The sequence below is a fragment of the Macadamia integrifolia genome, unplaced genomic scaffold (genome assembly GCF_013358625.1).
Source record: "Macadamia integrifolia cultivar HAES 741 unplaced genomic scaffold, SCU_Mint_v3 scaffold1260, whole genome shotgun sequence".
In the NCBI taxonomy this organism is placed as follows: Eukaryota; Viridiplantae; Streptophyta; class Magnoliopsida; order Proteales; family Proteaceae; genus Macadamia; species Macadamia integrifolia.
Window position 1 is genome coordinate 105,309 of NW_024868137.1, and position 25,745 is coordinate 131,053.

Here is a 25,745-nt window from a genome sequence, read left to right on the forward strand (position 1 = left end):
GCTCTGTCTGAATTCAAATCCAAAAGTAACCGTTTCTAGCTGGAACTCTGTCCAAATATCATCACAGTTAGTATCTCTTAAGAAAGGAAGTTGGAGGTTAAGATCATCTTCCCTTGAGCCAAGAGAATCCGAAAGACAGTCCAAGCTGGTACTAATTAGGGGCCCACCCCTCTTAACCCGAAATAAGGGTCAAGCTCAGGTATAATTTTTTACCCAAATTAGCATAATGTAGACTTCATATTGACCTTGTTTTAGTGTATATAATCATTTAAATTCAATTAATGTACATATGTGTGATAACTTAGCCATACATGCGGAATAGGAATAATCGTGAAAAATGTTCGTTCTTAAGCATCTAGTAGGAAGGTCAGTTGAACCGGGCATATTGGGTGCTAACACCTTCTCAATTCTGTAACCTAACACTTACCCTAAATCTCTGGACCAGACCAACTTTCAGGCCTTTTTTCAGTAATTGGGCCCACCCCCAGAATCCTAGGCCCATAATCCTAGGTGGCAACTCCAAATCCTTTTGTATAATCCCGATCCCCACACTGGACCATCATCAAATCCCTGTCTCAAATGATGAACTTTACGCTCTTACGAAATAGGCCTCCACATATCTCTGAGTGGCAGTACAGTGGTACGGGGTCCGCAAGCAAAGCACACATGACACACCCCTCCCTCATGAAAGAGAAAGAGAGGAGAGAGGACAAAATCAATGCAAGCCTTTTCCCTCCCCACAGGGGAGGAACGCATATGCATCTTACGGCCGCTACCCTCATATTACCACAAATGGATCAGTCCGTTGATGAACCTGTTGATCAACATGAGGATGCAGTTGATGAACAACAAGGATTGAGAAGATCCTCAAGAGTTAGAAAGTCGGCTATACCTTCAAATTAGTATGTTTATCTCCTAGAAGATAGAAGTGACATTAGAATTGTACATGATCCACTGTCATTTAAACAAGCCACGGATAGTTGATACTCCAAATCTATGGCTTAACTCCATAAAGGATGAAATGGAGTCGATGTCAAAGAATCAAGTTTGGGAACTTGTGAAGTTACCAAAAAGAGCAAAAACTGTAGGTTGTAAATGGGTCTACAAGACCAAAAGAGACTCCAATGGTAATATTGAGCGTTACAATGCCCGATTAGTGGCAAAAGGTTATAATCAAAAGGAAAATATAGATTATAGAGAAACCTTTTCGCCAGTATCAAGAAAAGATTCAATATGTATTGTCATGGCGTTAGTGGCTAATTTTGACCTTGAGCTTCACCAAATGGATGTCAAGACTGCATTTCTTAATGGAGATCTTGATGAAAAGGTTTATATGAAACATCCTCAAGGTTTTTCATTGGAAAAAGAAGAACTTATTTGTAAATTAAAGAGATCCATATATGTATCGAAACAAGCTTCTCGATAGTGGTACTTAAAGTTTGATCACACGATTGCTTCATTTGGATTTGTGGAGAATCATGAAGATCAATGTATCTACATTAAGACTAAGGAAAGTGGTTTCATTATTCTAGCATTATATGTAGATGATATTCTTTTGGAAAGCAGTGACCTTGCATTGTTACATGACACCAAGGAATTCTTGACAAGAAATTTCGATACGAAGGATATGGGTGAAGCCTTCTCACTTTTAGGCATAGAAATTCACCGGGATAGATCTATGAAGACCCTAGGATTGTCACAAAAAGGATATATAAATAAAATTCTTGATTGTTTCAGATTAAGGGACTCCAGTCCAAATGTGGCACCAATTATAAAGGTAACAAACTTAATCTTGAACAATTCCCGGTGAATGATATGGAGTTAAAAGAAATGAAAAAAAAATCCCTTATGCATCTGCGATGGGCAGTTTGATGTATGCTCAGGTCTATACAAAGCCTGACATTGCCTTTGTAGTGGGAGTCTTAGGAAGATTCCAAAAGAATCCAGGTATGTCACATTGGACAGTAGCAAAGAAAGTATTCAGGTACTAAAGGGCACCAAAGATCACATGTTAACCTAAAGACGTGTAAATGAATTGGGGTTGACTAGATACACATATTCAAATTATGCTGGATGTGAAGATATAAGGAGATCTACTCAGGATACATATTTTTATAGGCTGGAGGAGCAGTATCCTAGAGAAGCATAAAGCAACTAAAAACTACTTCATCTACTATGGAAGCTGAGGTGGTGGCATGCTATGAGGCTATCTCTCAAGCATCATGGTTAAGACAATTTATCACAGACATTAAGACAGTGCCATCCATTAAGAAGCCAATTTGTGCTTACTTTGATAACACAGCAGCAGTTAGATTTTTTAACAATACTTATTCAGTTAGTCAATGTAGATACATCAAGATCAAGTATTTTGTCATAAAGGAAGATGTTCGGGATCACAAGGTTTCGATCGAACATATAGGTACCAATGGTAACATTGCTAACCCATTTACCAAAGGGCTTACACCTAAGGTTTTTGTAGATCATGTAAGGAACATGGCCTTAAGCAAATCATTATGTATTTAATTATAATTTTTAGATATTACAACCATGGTTTTAAGTATCGGTGCGTATCGTGCCGTATCGGCCGATACGTATCCTTATCGGTAGGCATTGGCACGATACATACCGATACGCTACGGGGAATTTTGGGCCCCCTTTTACGTATCGCTGTATCGTGAGTATCGTACCATACCGTACCGTATCGGTACCGATACGTACGATACTCTACGATACGAACTTTTGAAAATCTGGAAATTCCCGAGAGTATCGGTACGTATCGGTATGTATCGATCGTATCGTGAAGTATCGAGCCGTATCGTACTGTATCGGTACTGTATCGGTACGTATCGACTGAAAATATGAAAATTCCCGTGAATGTGCCTTTTATTGTTTGAACAAACACTTCAAACTCTCACCAATAGTTTTCTATATTTCTCTTATTTCTTCCCCTTTGATTCACACACCTTTTTGGAGACTCAAATGGTAGATTGAAAGAAACATTGTCGAAGTGAATGGTTCAAAGAAGGAGAAAAACATAGTCCAAGAAGAACTTTGAACTTGAAAGTTGAAAATTTTGAATAGTAAGTTCTTGAATCTTTACTCACTTTTTTCAACTTTAACCTTAGATTTTCAAGTTTTTTTACAAATCTAAGGTTCATCATAGGGGTGTCAACCAGTCGGGTCGGTTCGGTTTCGATCGGGCTTAATCGGGCTTAAAGACTTTCAAAGGCTACACCGTGTCCGCCCATTTAACTAATCGGGCTTAGTTATTGAGGGCATGGTACACTTTATATTCGTTCGGTCGGCCTAGGGCTATAATCGGGCCACCTTAATCGGGCTTTAGTCGGGTCTTAATTGGGCTACAGACATGTTTAATGTTAAACGGGCTTTAACCGGTTTTTAAACGGACCCTCTTTAAAATGTGCTCTTATATTCCGGCCCATTCATGCAAACCCAAAAAAATGACAATAAATTAATAAATGATACCAAATATAACCATTATTTAAAATATGAACATGTTTTTACTTTTTAGTTTTTACTTTCTAATTTGGGGGGTAAAATAGGTATTCTACAATCATTAAAGGGTCGGGCTAGGCCAGTGCACAATAGGCCGGTCTCGATCGGGTGTTAAACGGTCGGTCTCGATCGGGTGCCCGATGGTCCAAGTAGCAAAACCAAGACCGACCGTTTATAAACGGGTCGGGCTCAAGCCCGACACGTTTAATAAACGGTCCGGGCTGGACCGATCTATAAACGGTCGGTCCCTATCGGTTTAGTCAGTTCGGGCCACGAATTGACACCCCTAGTTCATCACACTTAGAATCACATTTTGTGCATCATTATTACATGAAATCATTGGATTTATAAGGATTTACAAACTTTTTTCAAGAGAAAATGAGGGTTTCAATTTATTTCAAATTTCTTAGATCTACTCATGCTCAATGATTAAAAATGTTTAGATTTTTTATATGTTATGTAAAAACAAGTGTTCTACAACTTCCATGGAAAATTTTGATTTTTCTCAAAAAAATATATTTGTCTATCAATACCATACCCTCATCATTTTGAACATTTTCAACTCAATATATTTGTCTATCAATACGATACCCTCCACTTAAGTATTTATGCATTCTACATGTTATATATAACTTTTTTTAACTGTTTTTTTTATGCAAAAGTGTATAAAAATGTGTTTCCTATCCATTTATGTGCGTATCTTTAGCGTATCTTAGCGTATCTCCGATACGATACGATACGATACCCTCCGATACGTATCTTAATTTTGACCGACCGATACAGCGACCGATACCGATACTTTAATCCTTGATTACAACATAAAGTTTGATTCCGACTAAAGTATCAATAAAGCTGTTGTCATTTTGATTTTCCTGTTCTTCAATTATAGTAGTGCACATTTATTCTGAATAACAGATGCCTATACTCATTAGGCAATAAAGTTTGGACTAAAGTAGACCACTAAGCCAATTCAGAATTAATCATGGGATTAATTCTATAAAGTTTAAACGTCATCACATAATGGTTCAAGTTCAGAAGGATAACTTATCGTGATACATGGAAGGAAAAAAGTTAAGTATTGGAAACTAGGACGGCCATGATTCGTTGAGTTAAAATTTTCATCTTGAATGCAATGTTCTCCATCAGATTGAGTTCAGTATGGCCATACATAAAGTTTGAAACTTAATCATTTGTTTGGTATAGGTCAATCTAGGCCAAGTGGGAGAATGTTGACTGATGTGGCCTTATGTTGCCACATAAATCATAATTAACATATTTAATTAAATAAATGTTGGCTAATAAGGCCTTACGTTGCCACATATGTCATAATTAGTATACTTAATTAAATATTAAATAAAGCAAAGGTAATGTAATTGGATGTAACTAGCTATCTACCATAATTGGTGGAGATAGTGTAGTTAATATAAATAAGGATTCTAGTCCCTCTTTTTATTCAACGCAATCTTGTCTCGTCCCATTGAGAAGACAAGACTTGAAAGAAGAAATAAGAAAGAGATTGACTAAGAGTGAGACAGTTTTTCTCACACCAAATCTGTCAAAGAAAAGGAGAAAAACTAAAGAAGATCTCACCAATATCCTGCAATGGCAGGTTACTACGGTCCAAGAAGAGGTAGACCGAAATATTTAATTTCGCATTTGGTTTTGGTCATTAGGTTCCTCCCATGATCTAACATGGCTAGCTCCAATGGTTGGTATATTCAAGGACGAAGAGAACCGAGAAGAGATCGGTGTCGGATTAGCGGGTTGAAATGTAAAAAAAATAATATAAAGGAAAAATGATTATCAGGTGAAAAGGAAAGGTAATTTGGGCATTTAAAAACAACAGGAGAGAAGATGTAAAAGCTTAAAAGTAGGGGAGTATCAGAAAAAATTTGTAAGATATTGGAGTTTTAGTAAATATAGGCTAAGTGTAGGGGAGTGATAATAATTGCCCCATAAATCTATTATAGCAGGGGAAATTCTGTCTATATCTCTCCTATTTATTCTCTTATCAAAACCGTGGTGGTACTCCCTCCCAAATTTCTCTCTAAGTTATTTTATGTACAACTTTCTCATCCTTTATCTTATCTTTCCTTATTTTTCTCCTCTTTTTTTCTTTTAATCGTCCAATAGCCCTAGAACGTGGGATATTTTTTCCCTTCTTTTCCCATCTCTCTTTCCAGCAAGCCATGTCCCTCTTTCCTTCTATTTATCTGATTTTTTTTTTTCTTTTAAATTGTCCAAGAGGCTTAAAACGTGGGGAATTCCTTCCCCTATTTTATCTCCTCTTTTTTTTTTTTTTTTTTTTCCAAAATTTATCTTCCCAACTGAAATTTGAGAAACGAAAAGGATGGATTCGGGCGTGATAACTTCAATTATGATAACAAAGTGGAGAGAGAGAGAGAGAATCCTTTTGGAATATTGATCGTACATGGTGTCCTTCCTTGCATATATCATGACGATATATAATTTTTCTTCGGCAACCCAATTCCAATCCATAATCTTCGTCAGTTCTTATGGTACTTTCCAGAATCAGTTAGAAAGGAATGTTAGCTTTGCAAGAGAGATAACTAATGAAGTGAATGTGTGTGTGTGTGTGTGAGAGAGAGAGAGAGAGGATTTTCCCAACAAAATTTAAAATTACAAATCACGAATGCCCTTGTACCTCAAGAGGTATGTCTTGCATCGTATCCTTTTGAGGATCCATTAGGAGGATAATTTGGTCCATTTAAATGTATAAATAGAATATATATATATATATATATATATATATATATATATAACTTACCCAAGAGTGAGTCTCAAACCTAGTCAGTGTGTTAGGTATAATGTGATGAGAAACATGGGGAATCCAAGGATCCACCGAAAAAAATATGTTGACAATTACCAACCTTGGCAACAACCATCTTAACTAAAGCAATATATTAGTTATGATATTCCAAGTCAAACCTCTCTTGGTCATGACCGAAAGGTCAAACTATGATTTATGAAAGCAATAGCTAGCTCTTAGGCCAGTTGATTTTAAGTAATGGAGGCAATAAATTTTAACTAGGGATTTAAATGGATAATCAAATATTTGAATTTGATTTGCATTCGTATCCATTTAGGGATATTCATAGGTCAAACGATATGTGTATCTGAATTCGAATTATTCAGAAAATAATTATCGAGTTCAATCAGATAATCAAGTAATGATTTAGGGTTCTTGAAGTTTAGACAGATTCTATAGAATTAGAAAAAATGCTAAGACAACTTAAAAATATGGATTGAAAGCAAATAGTATTCACTGGGGAAGAAGGTCCGGATTATACAAGTTAGAGATGTAAGTGCATAATCAAAAATCGTAATTCAATTAGCCTCCATATTCATTTAGAGGCATCTATATATGATCAAGAATATCTGGATCTGATCACATCCACTCCTATCTAATCCATATTTGATCCGTTTACCTCCCTAGTTTTAATAGCTAGCCAGATAAGTAGGGTTTCCTCGATAGATAGTAACATATCAATTTTGATGGTCCAATTCTATCATATGACCAACCTTATACCGAGTTCGTGTGTATTTTTAACCATCATTCTGGATAGGCCTTACCTAAAGTAGTAACATTTTGGTTCAATAACTGTTATTATTATTTTCGTTTTTTCTAAGGCTGATCCCAATTTGGATCAGCCAATCCAGCCCAATCCTTGACCTATTTTCACAACTATGAACTGCAGGCTGGTATCGGTCAGTATTGGTTCTATCGGTGATCCAAATCCTATTCCAGATCCCACCTACCTTATTTATTTATTTTTTATTTTTTATTTTTTTTCTGGCTGGAAGTTCAATAAGCATACAAGTAGGTGGAAATGTGCCTATGTTTGTTATAACTAAATTTCCTAGATTACACGAAACCCCATAAAATATGTTGGTTTTTTATTTATTTATTTATTTATTTATTTTTGTGGGGGGGCGGGGGGAGGTGTGGGGATGTTGGTGGTAGTGGTTATGTTGAGCTTCTAGGTCAGTGGTGGTCTAGGTCAGTGGTGGGAAATAGATACTTGGATCTAGGGTAAGTCGGGGAAAGAGAATTCCACCTTCCTACCTCCTACCTTGCTTGTAATAGTGTAGAAATAATTGCGCTCTAGTGAAACTCTTTATGGTGAGACCGGATCCGGTTCACATATAAGAACAATCTTGTACATCCTTGGTCCGTAGATTTGAATCCACTTTCTCTCTCTTCATTTGATAGATTTTAAATCTACGGACCAAGAACAATCTTGTATTGTTCTTATACGTGAACCTAATCCGAATTCCCTCGTGGTCCAAATATAATTCCCAGTGTAGGGAATCTTGGAACCATTTGCGGAAGAGAGAGAGAGAGAGAGAGAGAGAGAGGGCCAAGTCCCAACCAATATCACAAGACCAGAAGAGTAGAAATCCAACCTCACCGATCCACCCGAAATTTCAAAGTGAAAGCGCGTACACATTACGGTTGACCATATTTTTCTAAGCTGCCTTCCTTTTGGCATAACTTTCTTCCAACCTCAAAAGTTCAGTAAGACCGAACCAATCTCAACTTTATGAGTCATCTCTCCATCTCCTATACAAGTCCATTACCACCTTTTCTTTGTTTCTGTTTATATTTAGTTCAACTCTAGCTGTCCTACCAAATCAAAGGGAAAAATGGGACGTAGCCCCAAAATTGCAAACAATGTGGTCTTAGCATTTGTTTCTACAACTCTGGTTGTCCTTGTTATGCTCTTCTTCATCTTTCTTTGCAGGAGAAGACGAATGGATTCGGAAGAAGCTCTCCCTCTCAAGCCTTGTGCCTCTGCGTACACCTTAATTGAAGTCGATGCTGCCACCGACGGCTTCAGCCATCGCCGGATTATAGGGAAAGGTCGTCTTGGAACAGTATATGTAGGTGTCATGACCAATGGAGATGTAATTGCTGTTAAACGGATCAAATCATGGCTGGTTTTGAGCAATCCTGGTTTTGGGTTCTCATCAATGTTGAAGACCCTTTCATTAGCACACAACCCTCACGTTGTACCCATCATTGGATTTTCAGAGGCTCCAGGAGAGAGAATTATCTTGATGGAGTTCATGGGTATGAAGAGCTTAGAATTCTACCTACATGAAAACTCCGGCGGTGGTGTGCCACTCTTAGACTGGTGGCGCCGCTTCAGGATTGCAGCTGGTGTTGCCAGAGGGATCGAGTACTTGCACGAGGGGATGACACCCCATTTATTACATGGATGTGTGAAGCCTTCTAACATCTTATTTGATTTAAATCTTAGACCTAGAGTATGTGACTATGGGTTATCTTTCTTGAACCCCAAAGAAAGAGGTGGCCTTGTGGGATATGTGGATGATGAGTATTGGGAAGAGGGAGGAGAGGCATGTAAAGAAAGTGATGTTTATGGATTTGGAGTTGTTTTGTTGGAGCTTTTGAGTGGGAGGAGATGTGAAGAAGGGTTGCTTGTTAAGTGGGCTTTGCCCTTGATGAGGGCTATGAGGGTTGTTGAGGTTTTTGACCCTAGGATGGTAGTTCCTTCTGATATGAAACCTCTTATTAGATTAGCTAAGGTTGCCACAGCTTGTGTTGGTAACAGTAGAAACAACAGACCCACTATTGTTCAAGTGGCAGCTATTTTGAATAGTTTGGAGATGGAGTTGTCTACTTGATTACTTGGGATCAAACACCAAGTGATGACAAAGTGTGAGAACCGTGAGAGCAGTAAGGTTTAGTTTATCTAAATCTAGTCAGCCCAAAACCAAGCTCTCCTCATTTTAGAGCCCACTGATCTGAAAACTTTTGGGTATTGGTGGATGGAAAGCTTGGTCGGTGAGTGGTCATTTGGTCGGCAAGCCATATCTTTTCATGCAGGAAAGGCAGGAACATTTGATAACCATTTTTGTACGGTGATTGATCTGCACAGTTAGAATCTATTCCATAATCAATTCTTTGATGAATTTCATCTGTATGAATCAGTCCATACAAAAACCATTCTCATACAAGAACCTGATCCACACTTGAAATATTTTGGCTGATTATCTCATTATTTGGGTACGCTTATTTCTCATACTGTACATTCCACCCGAGTTTGTTCTCTTGGTGATAGAGCTGTCAGTGGTGTACGTGATTTGTATATGTATGTTGCAACTCTCTCTCTCTCTCTCTCTCTCTCTCTCTCTCTCTCTCTCGCTCTCGCTCTCATACAAACACATACAAACACAAGGATAGGGTTCCTCCCCCATGTGAGAGAGTTCAGTGCACATTCGATAGTTCAGAACCGCTTGAAATGTGTGTCCACGCAAAATGATGATAAAGCTATGATAAATATTTGTCTGGCATTGTTGAAGTAGTACAATTAGGTGCAAAGAAGCTTCGTTTGTGTTTCATCTGAATTCAATCAGGACCTTAATTTTTGTGATACATATAGACTTCAAGTTTTTTATGTATGTGTAGGCTGTGTTTGGTATGTATTTCCATTCTCAAAACGCAGAATGCATTTTTAATTAAGAATGTGAACACCGTTTGGATACATGTTTGGCTATTTAAAAATACTGAAGCATTTCATCGAACACTTGATAGACTAATACTAAATATTGAAAACTAAAAGCAAAACACAAAAGAGGGCGAGCTGGTGCGTATTCTTCATTGCCATCACCGAGATAGCTACTCCAATTCAAGAAAAAGAAAATGACGCACTAAAATAGTCTCCCCGATCTTCACATAATAAACCAAGCCCAGCTCAGTAATTTCAGCAAAAACCTTCCATTCAATCATTGAGTTACCAAACCTCAAAGCCATTGACAAGAACTGGGCAGTTAAACCGGTTCTAGTATTACTGCATCTGTCACAACTCACAAGCCTGAACAACAAGAAATAGGGTGAAAAGAATTGATGGATACCTCTAGTGGGTCTTATGACTCGTATTGCAATCCTCAAAATAGATGCAACAATTACAGAATCCAAAGAGAAATCACTCGCTTGGCTTCATAAATTCCTATTCCGCTAACATCTGTACCAAATCATTGCTATTTCACTAACAGAAGAGAAGGAGAACACAAAATGGATCGAAAAGGGCATCACAAAATGGGCCTCCTTCCTGGGCTCATTCGTGGGCCGTTCTAGAATTTGAGAATAGAAATGCATATCAAACAATAATGTTTTTTCTATTCTAGAACGTGTTCTTTCACAGAATACATTCCATGAATGCATACCAAACACAACCTTGGTCACTGATAATTTAAATTTTGAAGAAATGACAAGAATCCATCAATCTACCTATTGTGGAGGTACAGAGCAGATCATGCTGCAGTAAATGAAGTGATCTGGGCAAGGGAGTGTCATATTGAGTGAAAAGTCTGTCCTTGAAGATGAAGCTCTTCATTCATCATGATGGTTTGGTCTTATTCATTTGTATACTCTTCTAAGATGGAATAAAATGTTTCTTCAACCAATTGTGGGTACCCCTGTCATATCACAAAATTTTGATTGTTTGTGCTGCGAATCCTCTTCTGAATTCCATAACTGATGACTTCATGTAAATTATATGGTAGTGAAGGGTCCCCTCAACAAAATGCTAATAATATTTGAGATCTTCACATTACTTGGCACCATTATTCATTTATTTATTTAGTGGGGGTTGGATATGGTTGTGGTGGTCCAATCATAAATTGTTTACCATAAATTGTTATTAGCCCATCTAAGGCCCATTTAGTTCGACAATTGATAGCCCGATTAAAGATCGGTACCCAAACCCGATCTACTGTTTATAAAATGGACCATGCCTAGCCTATGAGGCCAAGTACTTAAAATAAACCGCTCACACTGCGAGGTCCTAAAATGACGAAGCTCGATCCCTAACTAAAACCAGCCCGACCAATGAAACCCCCAATATAATATACCTACTTTTTAAAATACATTCAATTGTTCACAAACCCATCCACTTGCTCAAATGTCTTAAGAGAGTTAGGATGACAGGTTAAGGATTTGTCTTTCTTTTCTTCTTTCTTAAATTCAAGGAAAATTTACATTGCAGCGATGTGGTTGTTTGGAAACAGCTTTCGGGTGGTTTCTCTAGAATGTCAGTATGAAGTGAATCTCTACAACCAGCCCATCATTGTGGTGGGATAGGTTCAAAGTAGGGGGATTAATAATGACCCAAAGATTGTGGGTGTGGGATACACTGATGGTGTATAAAAACTTTCTCCATAGGTATCCTAGTTAATTGATGAAACAATGAAGACAAATCCAAAGGGCAAAAATATTGAAAGAAGAGAGAAAAGATTAAAGAAAGAAGAGGCAAAGGGGAAAAGATAAAGAAAAGAAATAGGTAATGCAACATCTTTGGGTCATCTCACCTAAACGTAGTCGGCAACATGAATCTTTGTACTCTAAACAGCTCTGTTTGATGTCATATTAGGTCAAGGCCTAGCTTTTGCATGATTATAACAAGGTCAACAGTCATTTAGGAGGTGCTTCACAAATTTCAGTGGCATGACCATGCAGTGAGGTTCATCATTTTATCCTAAGATTCACAAACCCCTATAGGATTTTACAAGCTTTCCAAAATACTCCAAATAACTCCCGTATACATCTAATGCCCACTCAGTAAATGGAAATTCATTCACGGTGGCCTTGGGAAAACTTGATCTTCCAAATCCAAAATGAGGAAAATTTATTTTAATATGGATTTTTCAGGATATCAAAAGGTTTATAGATTTGAGACAGGTCATGAGTGTTTTTGGTGGGTTACTTAATGGGTCTTTCTAAGCCTCCTGGTGGGCTATGCTTCGCTGGGCTGGAGAGGAATGTCCTTCAACATTGTCCTTTCACTCCAATTCTGGTCTGGTGGCCATGTCCGACCTTAATAATGCCGTAACTAACATTTCAGATTTGCTAACAGGGGACCATTCTTAGATAATCGAATAAAGCTGGTCAACACAGAGATCCTTTCTTTATACAATATATCCACTCCGCCATGATCTTCCATTACCTTTTTTCCTTTTATGAACTCTGTTATGCAGGACATAATTCCCTCGTGAACTACAAGTAATCTATCAATGAAATCGACCTGAACACGAGTTTTAGTGCAATGAGGATTCCAAAAAAAAGTGTCTCCCTTTGCTGGTACTGGTAAGTGGTACCACCAAATGTGATCCTGTGAAAATGTAAAACTTTGATTAAGAAATAGCTCAGAAAAAAAGAAGGATTCTTTTAGCTCGTGGCAGAGAGACAAGAACTGAGAACTCAGCACATGAATATTGGCTAAGTATGAAGCCACTGTTTGGCCAACTAAGTAGTTATGATGAAGATTCTGGAGTCACCTTGGCCTTGTTACTCAACTAACCAACCCCCCCCCCTTCACTGTAAGAGATCCATTCCCCCCTTCATAGTCAGAGAGAGAAAGCTGTTGGGTTAAATTTAAAATTTCTGCAGTCTGCACAGGGCCACAGGGCCACAGGCCCACAGGCAGACATCATGCACCCCTCAAGGAAATAAAGTACCTTTGCGGTATGATAAAACAAAAGAAATAGAAGAGCTAATTCAAAGCTCCAACTGAAATTAATGGTGAGCAGACTTGCCCTAGAAAGCAGGAAGTTGAGATTTATCTATATAAAATTACAAATTTAAGTGTCCCCCCCCCCCCCCTCTTTCTTTCTCTCTCTCTCTCTTCCCTTCTCCAAAACCACAGCAAGAGAGTTAGTTGGGGTCAAAATTCTCAGAATTTATTAGAGAATAACAATTAAAGAAACAAGCAACCCTTTTGAAGTCCCTGCATGGCTAGTATTTAATGCCCAGCAAACCCTTTTTCTTTTTTCAATGAAAATGAAAGTTGAATCTTTTTCTGCATTCATCAAAAAATATCTTATTGTTTTGCATAGACTGGAACTTCTTTAGACAACTTTGGAGCGTAGACACGTTAAAAGACTTCATATATGATTCTGATAGAAGAGAAGAGGGCCATGGGACACTTAATGGGAGGGACCAAAGAGAAGAATCAACATAAGAACATCCATCTACCTACATTAAGTAGAGCTGCACAGCCACATGGGTGAAGTGCCCCTGAGGTATGTAAGCCAATGCTCTCCCAAATTTCAAAGGAATAAGGATTGAAAAGTAGAGGAGCCATTTAATCTTTACAAGCAACATTAAAGATCAGACCAGGAAGACAAATAGTGAAATCCCATTGAAGCTTTTACCATTTTTCATAACTAGTACTACTACTAACACAATTACATTAGCAGCACTAGTGCCAATGCTAAACAATCACTTTGAAGAGCACACAGTCTCAATTTGTGGCAGCTACCTACATTTGGATAACTCCTCAAAGTGTGTTGAAGAAATACTTTGACATGGTCACTTAATTTTTACAGTATGAATCGCCAAATCATCCTTCACATCTGTGTCTGTCTCTTTCTCTCTCTCCAGAACTCTCCCAAGTTCCTTTCTCCCATGAAACAAAGACCATGAGAGAATGAAGAACTAGCTGATTGAAGAACAATGAAGCAAACCATCTGCTGTCTCTTCTCTCCATAACTTCATGAAAATCATGCACAACAATCTCAAGCTATACTTCCTTGATCAGAAGTATCCTCATAAAAATATGGAGACAACTTCCCATCCTTCTGGTTCCTGACCTTGCTGCTCTCAGGACACACTTCCAGCAACATCTTAACCACCCTTCGCATTGAGGGGCGGTTTATGGGAAGTGGACTGGCGCAGAGGAGACCAATATTGAGGACCTTGCACATCTCTTCCTTGAAACAGGACTCCAACTTTGGATCAATCACATGATCAATTCCTTTTTTATCCAAAGTGATGCACACCCATTTCACCAAATCCTTCTCCCCAAATTCGGGATCAATGGGGAGTCTCCCAGTAACCAACTCTAGAATCACCACTCCAAAACTGTATATGTCGCTCTTCTCGTTCACCCGAAGAGTATACGCATACTCTGCATCATCAAATTCGATAATAAGTTCAGGGAAAAGCTATCAAATAGTGTAAAATCAGCTAAAAATTAACAAAGAAAAGATACAAAGCTGTGCACAGTAGAATAATTGATTATCTAAATAATAAAACTGAGCACTGTGGATCAAGGAAATGAAATAGCTTGACGAACCTGGAGCAATGTAACCACATGAACCAGCTATTACGGACATGGATTTCTGTCCCTTCCCAATCTTGTCAACAACCTTGGCAACTCCGAAGTCTGCCACCCGAGCCCCAAACTCCCCATCCAACAATATATTGTTTGATTTCACATCTCTGTGGACGATTGGAGGGACACAGTCGTGATGCAAATAAGAGAGCCCCTCGGCTGCATCCACTGCAATCTTATATCTAATTGGCCAATCCAACAAGCTTGCTTTGCTACTGTGCAGCAGATCACCCAAGCTTCCATTTGGCATGTATTCATAAACAAGAAGCCTGCAATCTCGGGTAGTACAGCAACACCATAGTTTGACAATATTTTTGTGCCTGATCTTCCCCAATGTCTCAACCTCTGCCTCAAAGCCATCGTCTGGAACCTGACCTTTCTCAATATTCCTGCAATCAATACCCTTCTTTGATCCTCCCCAGAGCTTCTTAACAGCAACTGCCTCTCCGTTACTGAGTACAGCCTTATAGACCTTCCCAGAAGCTCCACTACCAATGACATTGTCTTCGTCCAGACAATCCAAGATCTCGTATTCACTGAAACCCAGTTTGTGGAACGAAGTCAAGGTCCACTTGGATTTGTCAATACCCTTCTTTTCGTTCTTGAAATTTCTGAACTTGCAGTAGAACCAGCCAACTCCAATAATTAATACCATACCAGCAAGGATAAAGATTGATCGAAGCAGCCAGACGAAACCCTGGTTCCTAGCTTCACTTCCCCTGGAACAGAGATCCGGCAGATCCCCACACAAGCCCGGATTGCCCAAGAAGCTATCCCTGTAAGTTTCTTTCTCGTACAGAGGAGGAAGGTCTCCAGAGAGGTGGTTGTTTGACAAATTAAATCTGTTCAGCTTCAAGCTCTGCAATTCAAGCGGAATATTACCAGAGAAAACATTTCCAGAGAGATCAAGATAATTGAGCACGGGCATGCTCCCAATTTGAGCTGGGATTTTCCCAGAGAGCTCATTGTTCGCAAGGTTCAACTCATTGAGCTTCTTTAACGACCGGAACCCAGACGGAAGCTCACCGGAAAGCTCGTTATTGTGAAGGTCCAGCCTGGTGAGCTCAATGAGCCTCATTAATGTTGCAGGGAGAGGCCCAGAAAGTTGGTTATCACTACCAGAAAACTCAACGAGATTCTCCGCCATTCCAATCTCATCGGGTATGCTTCCAATGAACCGATTTTCCGAGATAAGCAAAACAGAGAGATTAGAGGCCCCAGAGATCATCTTCGATATCCCACCAGAGAACAAATTCCCAACAAGCTCAAGTAGATTCACATTGGGTAGTCCCCAGAACGCCGCAGGAACCTCACCGGAGAGCCGATTACCCCTCAATCGAACTCTGGTCAAGCTCCAACAATGACCAAGGCTTTCCGGAATCTGCCCAGAGAACATATTAGAGATAAGAAGAAGCTCTTCAAGATATCCTTTCGCGCACAAATTTGCAGGTATTTCTCCTGACAATTCATTCTCCGAAACGTCAATCAACTTCAACGGGGAATTCTTCCCAAGGTCCTTAGGCAATTCTCCAGTAAGCCGGTTCCCGAAAAGCTTCAATTCATACAGGTTTGGAGACATGGCAATGCTTTCAGGCAGAGTTCCCTCCAAGTGATTTTCATACAAGTTGAGCGACTCCAGAGGTAAAGCACACAACTCATCAGGAATCGTTCCTTCCAAGTCGTTCATGGAAGCATCCAATCTCCGCAACGCCTTCAAATTCGACATCCCAGCAGGTAGCCCACCTGATAGAGAATTGTTGAAGAGCTCAATCTGTACAACACTGGAAAGGTTAGTAATCGAGAGGGGTATGGGACCATGAAGATTGTTCATGGCGAAGTCCAAGTCCAGCAGGTTCTGAAGCCGACCAAGCGAGTCTGGAATCTGACCCACGAGATTGCATTGACTGAGCCAGAGAACTTCAAGACGAGTCAAATTACCGAATTCCGGAGGGATTTCACTCGGGGAGAATGGGTTGTAAGACAAATTAAGCTGTTTCAAAGTAGAAATGTTTCCGAGAAACGACGGGATGGTTCCATTGAAGAAATTCCCGACGAGTGAGAGCACCTCGAGCTCCGGGAATCGGCCAAAGGTCACCGGAATATCGGCGGATAAATTGTTTCCGGTGAGATCCAGGTGGCGGAGATTAGAGATGTCGGAGAGGGATGAGGGGAGTGGACCCACAAGGAGGTTTTGGGCGAGGTTGAGATGCTGGAGATTCCGGCAGGTAGAGATCTCATCAGGGAGGGAGGAGTTGATGGAATTGTTAAAGAGCGAAATGAAGGAGAGATTATGGAGGCGGCAGAGAAGGGTAGGGAAAGGTCCGGCGATGTCGGTGTTGGAAAGGTCGACCGAGTTGACGGAACCGGTGACGGAGTCGCATTTAATGCCATTCCAGTTACATGGCGACTCGTCTCTGTCGTTCCAATTGGAGAGTGCTCCATCTGGGTCGTCGAAGCCCTGCTTGACTTGTTGCAGGTAGAGACCTTCCTGGTTCAGAGAGAGAACCAGATTAGGTGAGAGAAAAAGAAACCATAGCAGCAGCAGAAGAAGCATTGTTGCTTCTCGATTCAAGAGAGGGGAAGACGATGAAGCTAATACCACTTGAGAGAGAAGAAGAATAGGCTAATGTTTATCAGGTAAGAGAGCAACTACGAATCTCGAGGGAGGGAGAGATGAGAGGAATGACGTGTGAAGAAGACAGGGACTTAAGGGGTCTGTCGTGGTTGTATTTACAGGGTGGACTAGACTGGATTGGACTGGGGGTGTGGAAGGAGGGGGTGGGGACTGGGGAGTGGGAAGAGTGTAGATGAGACACGAGAGGGTAATTGTGAAGACAGTCACGTTCAAGCGACAGGTACATGAGAGAGTTCCCCATGCGTTGGATATTCCTTTCATATTTGTTTCAGTATTTTGTTATATTTTTGTTTGTTAAATTTCTAATTTTTTCAGTATATCGGTTCTCCCAATTTCATATTAGTGGTATCAAAGAATTCGATCCTCAACTCCAATCTTCGTCTGAAAAGAATGATTTAATGTCGAAATTAAGTTATTAGGAAAATGCAACCTATCTCCAGGCATATCATTTCGCACCTTATAAGTTGGTTTATAAGATTGAGTTCTCCTAAATTCATATCATGATCATTGTTATGGATAGACATTAAGTGGGTCATTTTCCAACTATTCTTTTGTCCAACCTATTTCGATCTTAAATTTAATAATTTATCTTTCGTGCATGTATATCCATGAATTTTTGAAGTGGTAATCCTATTTTTTTTCAATGTTTTTATTTTACCACTTGATAAACTTATTAGTTTCTTTGTAATGTCAACTTATTAGTTTTTTTTGTAATATAGCATGTGAGCATGAAGTCTTAGGGTTATATTATAATTTGACATGTGGGCATGGGTCTATCAAATTTTAATCTCACCCATAGTTTTAGATATTGGTATCAGATCTGCCTCACCATTCAAATCGTATTGATATGGGCTAAAACTAATCCCAGTACCCGACCAATCTGAGGTTAGCTGTTGGTATATATTGGAACAAGGGTAAAATCATAAAAACAAATACTTACTTTTTTATAAAAAAATGGAGGTTAAGATTAATCGTTACCGAATAATTCAAGATCGATGGTCAAGACCGACACAAATAGCAATACCGATAACTAAATCATTGATCACACCAAACATGTCACATGATAGAAAATAGGTGAACCACCCAGCCCAGCCACCTTGGTAAGCTTCTTTCCCTTTCCTATATTCAGTGGTTCTAGGGGGAAAGCAAAAGATGACGACTGAAAACTAAAGGAACTGATCGAGGGAGTGAGGTGAGCCGATTAGGTTACACTTACCGATTGGGATTTGGTGTGAAAATCCTCTTCGTTATCTCAGGATGGGAACCGGGATCCATTGGAAATATTGGTGAGTGTCAGTAAAGTGGGAGAACAGTGGCATTTGTCCAAAGTTTCGCTTTTCCAATACTTTCTCGCCAAAAAGAACAAATGACTTGAGTGAGAGTGAGAGAGAGAGAGAGAGCAGAGCACGCCGCACCTCCAAAACCATTAAATTTTCCTTTGCCAGGAATGGTTGATTCCTATTCCACAACAGAAATTGCTTTATCCACTCCTCAGGTTTTCACTTTTACCAACCGGACCACTCTACCTTCCCTCAGTATTCTGCCAGTCATGATATCTTTCCACAGTGTGCCAAATCTCAAGGATTTATGGTTTGTTCCGGAGGGAGCAAGGTTTAATAACTCCGGAATGGAATCGATCAAGGCCAATATTGATCCGATAAATTCAGATCACCTTACGTTGAACAAAAATATCTTTGATTTTATGTTGAAAGTCACTTTTTTACCATTTACCCTTTATTCATAACAATCCATTGATAATATCGACCAAGAATCAAGATTGATAAAGGCTGATAAAAATCTAATCCAGTCAATACCGGCCAAGGATTTGAGGGACGGTATTCCGATACCGATTTGGATCGGATCCAATCAGATCGGTGGGTGTCGATCGGTTTATACCTTTTTTTTTTTTAATGTACTAGTTTTTTACTATTTTACCCCTAAAACGATACAGAAACCGATCTGGATCGGTCAGGGATCAGGGATTGGTCTCAACCGATACCAATCAGATACGGCCGATACTTGAAACCATGATATCGATGGATCGGATCGGATCAGATCAGATAGGTGGATGTCGATCGGTTTTACCCCAGTTTCTTTTTTAAAAGTACTAATTTTTTACTATTTTACCCCTAAAACGATACAGAAACCGTTCGAATTGGTCAAGGATTAGGGATCGGTCTAAGTTGATACCGATCCGATACAGTCAACACTTGAAACCATGATACCAAAGGATCGGATCGGATCGGTGGATGTCAGTCGGTTTTACCTCTATTTTTTTTTTTTTTAAGTACTAGATTTTTACTATTTTACCTTTGAAATGATACAGAAACTAATCCGAATCGGTCAGGGATCAAGGATTGGTCTCAGTCGATATCAATCCGATACGGCCGATACTTGAAACCATGATACAGGTTAACCTGATTCCTCAAACCATAGAGGAGAGAGAGCGAGAGACCAATTGGGCAATCATGAGGGTGTTAATCGGTTTGGTTTCGGTTTAAACGGTGCAGATCAGTTCGGTTCGGTTCACATTTATTTGACTAAAACCATAACCGCACCATTTACTAAACTGTTCCACTTTCTGAAACCATGACCGTTTAGTAAATGGTTTCAGTTTCCACGATTTCTAAATGGTGTTGGTTTCACGATTTTAAACGGTTTCGGTTTCGGTTTATTCCATACGGTTTATAAAACGGTTCACAATCGGTTTGTTATAACTTGCAACCATCTCTAAACTGAAGATCGTAAGCTTATCAAAAAATAATTGGCAACCACAAATAAGAGATTCTATATTAACGATGGTATGTCTTAATTTGATAATCTAGTGCTATTTCTTTGCATAGTCATTCTCAAACATTTAGAACTAATATCATACAACATCCAAATCCAGCCTTCTACAGCATAAAATATTAAAATGACAGGTGGTTCAGCCAAAACACCCCATCTATGATAACATAATAACATAGTAACATATATGAATTACAAGTTCATGATCTAAAGCCTAAATTTGAACTGAATTGTGATAAATCATACCAAAGCAGGATGGGCACTTAATTTAATTGTTAATTGTTATACGGATTACTGCCCTTTCTTTATTTAATTGTTATACGGATTAATCGGATCAGTTTAAATGGTTTTAAACGGTTCGGTTTAAACGGTTTCAATTTGGTTTGAAACCAATGGGTTCCATGGTTAAAACCGACCCGACCCGTTTAGCTAATCGGCCTGAAACTTGAAACCATAACCGCACCATTTACTAAACGGTTTTATGGTTTCGATGTAAACGGATCGATTCGATTTCAGTAAACGGTTTCGATTACAAATTCACATCCTTAGCCAATCATATTGTTTTCAGAACAAAGGAATCCCATGTCCGACACCCAGCCATAGAAAATGGGTTGGTTGGTTGTTTGGTTGGTCATTCTGGTTTGGTTTGGAATTTATTAGGTCGGATCTTTGGTTGATGCGATGATGTCCAAATCATGGCCCCACCTCTCTATGGCTAGGGATGGATGGACCAGGGCCACCGGTTGCTTTTATGATTCTTCCCCATCTTTTTTATCTACTCTATCCTTTCCTTTAAACTTTGGTAACAATTCTTGTAATTAATGATTTGTTGCTTAAAGGATGTTCTTTCCTTCTTGATGCATTCGAATGTTGTGGTACTTTAATTCTGATTCTGGTCATAAAAATTAAAATATATACTTATAAATTTTACAAAACTCAGGGAAAATAACCATCATAGATATCTTCTTCATATAGCCCAACAAGATTTGTTCCTGGCACACGTATTAAATGTTGAAACATCTTAATTATAAAATTCATAAACATGTAGCACTACCACGTTGGGGAGATTGAAATAAAATAATTGTAATATAGAATTATCGTTTACTTATTTATATTTTGGGTAAGAGAATCCTATCGATTTAGTGTAAGAAATACCAGACGCGCAAGTCAATGGAAGGAAACACAAGAACATCTTTAGCGCACATCAAGGAGCAGCACAGTCTTTTCATGCCTACCTCAATGTATGCATTGTTTATGCTAGACTGATAAGACTATTTTTTCCTTAGATTTTATACCAAAAAGAGGTGTTTCAATAATATATAGTATAAGAGAAATCCATTTTCTAGTATATAAAACGATTAAATATTATTTTTGTATAATTTATTTCATTATATTTTATATATGTTAATTATTTGAACATGGAATTTTTTTATTATGGCAGGTAATACTGGTTTCCTTCGAAATGGAAATTTCTTGAGAAAATTACATGATTACACAAAATCCAGGAGAATTAGAAATGATTTCAAACTAGAAAGCCAGATTTGATTTAGGTGTTAGTATGAGGGATTAGAACTTACTAGCAAACAATCAGTTTTAGTTCTTTTTTAATACTTTATTAGACCCAAATTTTCGCTCCTAGTGTTTTTAGAAAGCAACCGTATTAAACTTGTATTATATCATTATCGTACACGCATTATTGCATCGAATTTTTAAAAAGTACTATTATCATATCAACTATTTAATTATCGCACATATCTATTCCCATAATACTGCCGTTATCGAAATTACTGAATAAGCTTCTAGCTAACCTTGCATAGTATAGATGTTCACATTATTGAGAGGTACTAGCCAACTTAAAATAGTAGAGGGATTCCATTATTGAATCTCACAAATGTATACAATATGGGTTGTTACTCAGAAGGGGACATGCAAGCATTATATGATATAGGGTTCTATTTATCCTTTCTACAATAGTAAATAGGATAGGGGTCTAATATTGCAATGATACATAGCGATTGAATTTTCCTTTTCTAAATATCTTTAAGTTATGACCGAACGATAGAGCAGAATATTCTAGGGTAGGTCTGACCAGGATCAAAGTGACAGTTATACATGTTTCTTATGTTATATATTTATGAATAATCAATAATAGTCATTTAATGATTTTCAGTACCTTATGGCTTCCTTAACATTTGGATCGTATTGCATTTTGGTTATGTTAAATAAAGTGGGATAGTCCATGAAATTCTACTTCTTTTTTTTTTTTTTTTTTATTATTATTATTATTTGATAAGAAGAAAAAGAAATTAAATATTAAATAAAATTGTTTGTACATTTATGTTGTTATTAGATTGGGTGATATTTTGTTCCTTGTTAATAGATACATAAGCCAAATGAGCTAAAAATAAGACAACTTCGTTAGTACGCTTGAGCATAAATGTAGTTAGTAGTATGAGATAAAAAAAAATCCACAAAAATAGGAGCGACGCTCCAAGGCCACGAAGTAGTACTTTTGTCAAAAAGTAGATGACTTAACTCCTCTGAATTGCTACAAACTTCTGCAATGTTCCATCCTTTTGCTTTCGCAAGCTGTAATCCATATAGAAAACTTCTGGTGCTTGTTTCAATAGAGTTTCCTATCATCAAATAGTTTGCAGACAATGAGATACATTTCCCTTTGAAAATGATACAATTAGCCCATCCGGAGTTATTTTGATAAGTATTTGATATGCTAACACAAATCATCAGTGGTAATTCCAGATTTGGGAGACAAGGTAAAACTGGGTGAGTGTATTGAAGGATCACCTGCTGTTGTTGGGGTGGTTTGTAGTAAATTTGAATCCATTGATTCACAGGAATAGGATGGAATGGGGGTTAGGAATATTAGTAGTAAAAATGACTTTATTTCTATGTATCCATATAAAATAACATATAATAATGAAAGTACTAAAAAAGTTGCATAAATCTTTATCCAGAAGTGAGATAGAATTAAAGAGATGCATAACCAAAGGCTTAAAGGAGAAACCAGAAATATTTTCAGTTCTTAAACCCAATGCGCTAGCTGCCCAGATTCTCCTAATGAAGTCACATGAAAGAAAGATATGCCAAATGGACACAGAATGTTTACGGCAAAAACCACAAGTAGAGTCAACACTCATCTATTTTCCCAGAATATCCTTAGTGGGAATTCCTCCAAGAGCAAGCCTCCATGAAATTCTACTTAGTGTAGACACACTAAGGATGTTTAGGATGATGATAAGCCGGTCATTATGGAACATATGGGAAGCTATGATCCACCTTTATATTTTAGAAATTATCAAAATACCTCTAAGAGTTGTTAATTAGAAAAGAATGAATAAACTAATAAATTAGTTTTAAAATTTTATTTTATTTTATTTTTTATTTTTGAAGAAAAGCAATTTCACACTAACAACGAAGAAAAAAAGTTCCACAAAAATCTAAAAAGAGCTGATTCAAGAGAAAGGGTGGGGGAGAGGAGTAGTCCCAAACGCTATGTATGACATTGTGTTGAAGCTCCCGTAGATGCTAAAAGATCCGCTACCAAATTTCATTCTCGCAAGATGTGTTGGAAAGTGATGTCTTTAAAGTCATTCGAAAGGTGCCAACAGTCATTGATAATGTGCCGCACTCTCCATGGAACCGATTGACAAGAGCGATTGAGGACATTGATAATAGTGAGATTATCCCCTTCAATAATAAGGGATTTATGTCCTTGAGAGGCAACAATTCGTAATGCCAACAAAACTACCATAGCTTCAACCACAACTGCATGAGCATAACCGATTCCAATCAAGAATCCCCCGAGAAAACAAGCCATTGTGATCCCGAATGACTCCCCCAATTCCTGCTGCTCATGGATTTCCACTAGCAGCAGGATTTCCACTAGAAGCCCCATCGACGTTCACCTTAATGAGAGGTGAGGGAGGGGGGGTTCATTAGACAAAAGAAAATTGCCTGGTATATAAAGGAATTTTGTGATAGACTTAATTTGTAAGAAGTTTGGCTTTATGGAGAATCGTTCCCGTAGGAATTTGAGTTGAACGAAAGACCATGTCCAAAAAAACCAACCATAAGTTCCACAATATATTTAGAGTGAGGGATAGCTGAAGATGATAAGCTCTGGTGTTAGATGATTATTGCAAGAGAGTGAAAATGCAGGAATGGAAGTCATTCCATGATTTACTACTTGTGAATCCAGCCATTGTCCACACAGTGTTGGCAAAAGTGCAATCAAACAAAATATGCTTATCGGTGAGTCCTAAGGCATTGCACCAATGCCAGATATCTGGAATTGAGAGACCCCTACTTCTGAGAAGAGCTGGAGTTGGTAATTGTCCTAGAAGGAGTTTCCAATTAAAGAACTTGATTTTAGGTATTGTATATGAATGCCAAAAATGTAGCCAAATTGGATTTGGAGAATTACATGATTGGCCAAGCAACATACGATAAGCTGATGAAACTGAGAACATACCAGAAGCAGTACCAAGCCATATATATTTATCTGGGGTGTCCTGCAAGGGTATTGGAATGGACAATATACTCTAAGCAATATCAGTCGGCCACCAGTGAAAAATAATGTGTTGTTTCCATGTGCAAGTGAGAGGACAAATCAGCTCCTCAACCAATCTGGGTGCGTCCTCCGTAATAGGAAATGGTGCCAACAATGGAGGGTTATTGGGAATCCAATAGTCTTGCCATGGATTTATAGACTGGCCATTACCCACCACTTTTTTGCAATAAAGCACGAGTACCAGCAATTGATTTCCAGCCCCACGACGCAGTTCCAGAACAAGTAGCTTGAAAAAAGGATGTCTGAGGAAAGTATCGTTGCTTCATAAGTTTGGCCCAAAGAGATTGATTGGGAAAGAGTAGGTTCGGCTAATAGAGTTTGATTCATATGAGCCGATAACTTTAAATTGAGACCCCCACATCTTTTGAGCTGACAAATAGAGGACCAACTTACTGTAGGAATTAGCTTAGATTCTCCATTAAACCAGAAAAATTGAGTATTTAATTTTTTCCACAAAATATCTTGTATTTGAACATGATGTGAAAATTTCTTGATTTTGTATCATTTAAGTCTTTTTTGACCATGTGAACATGATGTGCTATCGAGAAGTGAATGTTGTGACTGATAAGTTGGCAAAGCATGTGGCTATTACAAGACAGTCAAGGAGATGGGATTCAATGTCATCTTTTATAATTCATAATATATTGGTACACAAATATGAGACCCAGATATAATTTTACATAAGTAGAGATTTCTCTTTTTTATTGGATTACCCATCTGTTAATGACCATGCCAAAGGTGGAGGGGGAATTCAATGGGTAATTCTCTCATTCTTTTATGCTTATTTTCTTCCAATCTATGATTATATTCTTTTGCTGACTTTCAGCCAAAAAAGAAAAGGCCATGTGAATACCACATTCTTGGATTTTTTATTTTTTTTAGTCTCTCTCTCTCTCTCTCTCTCTCTCTCTCTCTCTCTCTCTCTCTCTCTCGTGTGAATTTCTACTGTCCATTCAAAGTGAAATGCCAATTTAATCCCCACAGTAGCAAAGGCAATAACCATGGGACATTGGGCAGAGAAGAGAGGCTATAACTTCACTTTTAACCATATTGG

The 25,745-nt window shown here is 38.3% G+C and overlaps 2 protein-coding genes across 2 annotated transcripts; one reads left to right on the forward strand and one right to left on the reverse strand.

Annotated features, from left to right (window-relative positions):
* The first annotated feature begins 8,166 nt into the window (after positions 1 to 8,166).
* LOC122063243 (serine/threonine-protein kinase-like protein ACR4) lies at positions 8,167 to 9,670 on the forward strand. The gene has a single exon (XM_042626946.1). It carries the CDS (start codon positions 8,185 to 8,187, stop codon positions 9,187 to 9,189), a length of 1,005 nt encoding a protein of 334 aa, XP_042482880.1. The 5' UTR covers positions 8,167 to 8,184; the 3' UTR covers positions 9,190 to 9,670.
* A 4,011-nt stretch (positions 9,671 to 13,681) lies between these two features.
* On the reverse strand, positions 13,682 to 17,435 carry LOC122063244 (receptor-like protein kinase HSL1). The gene is made up of 2 exons (XM_042626947.1): positions 14,640 to 17,435; positions 13,682 to 14,471 (listed from the first exon to the last, which is right to left on the reverse strand). The coding sequence occupies exons 1-2, from the start codon at positions 17,230 to 17,232 to the stop codon at positions 14,080 to 14,082; spliced, it is 2,985 nt and encodes a 994-aa protein (XP_042482881.1). The 5' UTR covers positions 17,233 to 17,435; the 3' UTR covers positions 13,682 to 14,079.
* Positions 17,436 to 25,745: the final 8,310 nt, after the last annotated feature.

What these genes read in the sequence shown, in the direction of transcription:
- LOC122063243 (XM_042626946.1), top strand. Translation starts at nt 8,185, where the DNA reads ATGGGACGTAGCCCCAAAATTGCAAACAATGTGGTCTTAGCATTTGTT.
- LOC122063244 (XM_042626947.1), bottom strand. Translation starts at nt 17,232, where the DNA reads ATGCTTCTTCTGCTGCTGCTATGGTTTCTTTTTCTCTCACCTAATCTG. An exon ending in ATGTGGTTACATTGCTCCAG is followed by an intron (nt 14,472 to 14,639) that starts GTTCGTCAAGCT and finishes TTGATGATGCAG; the next exon opens with AGTATGCGTATACTCTTCGG.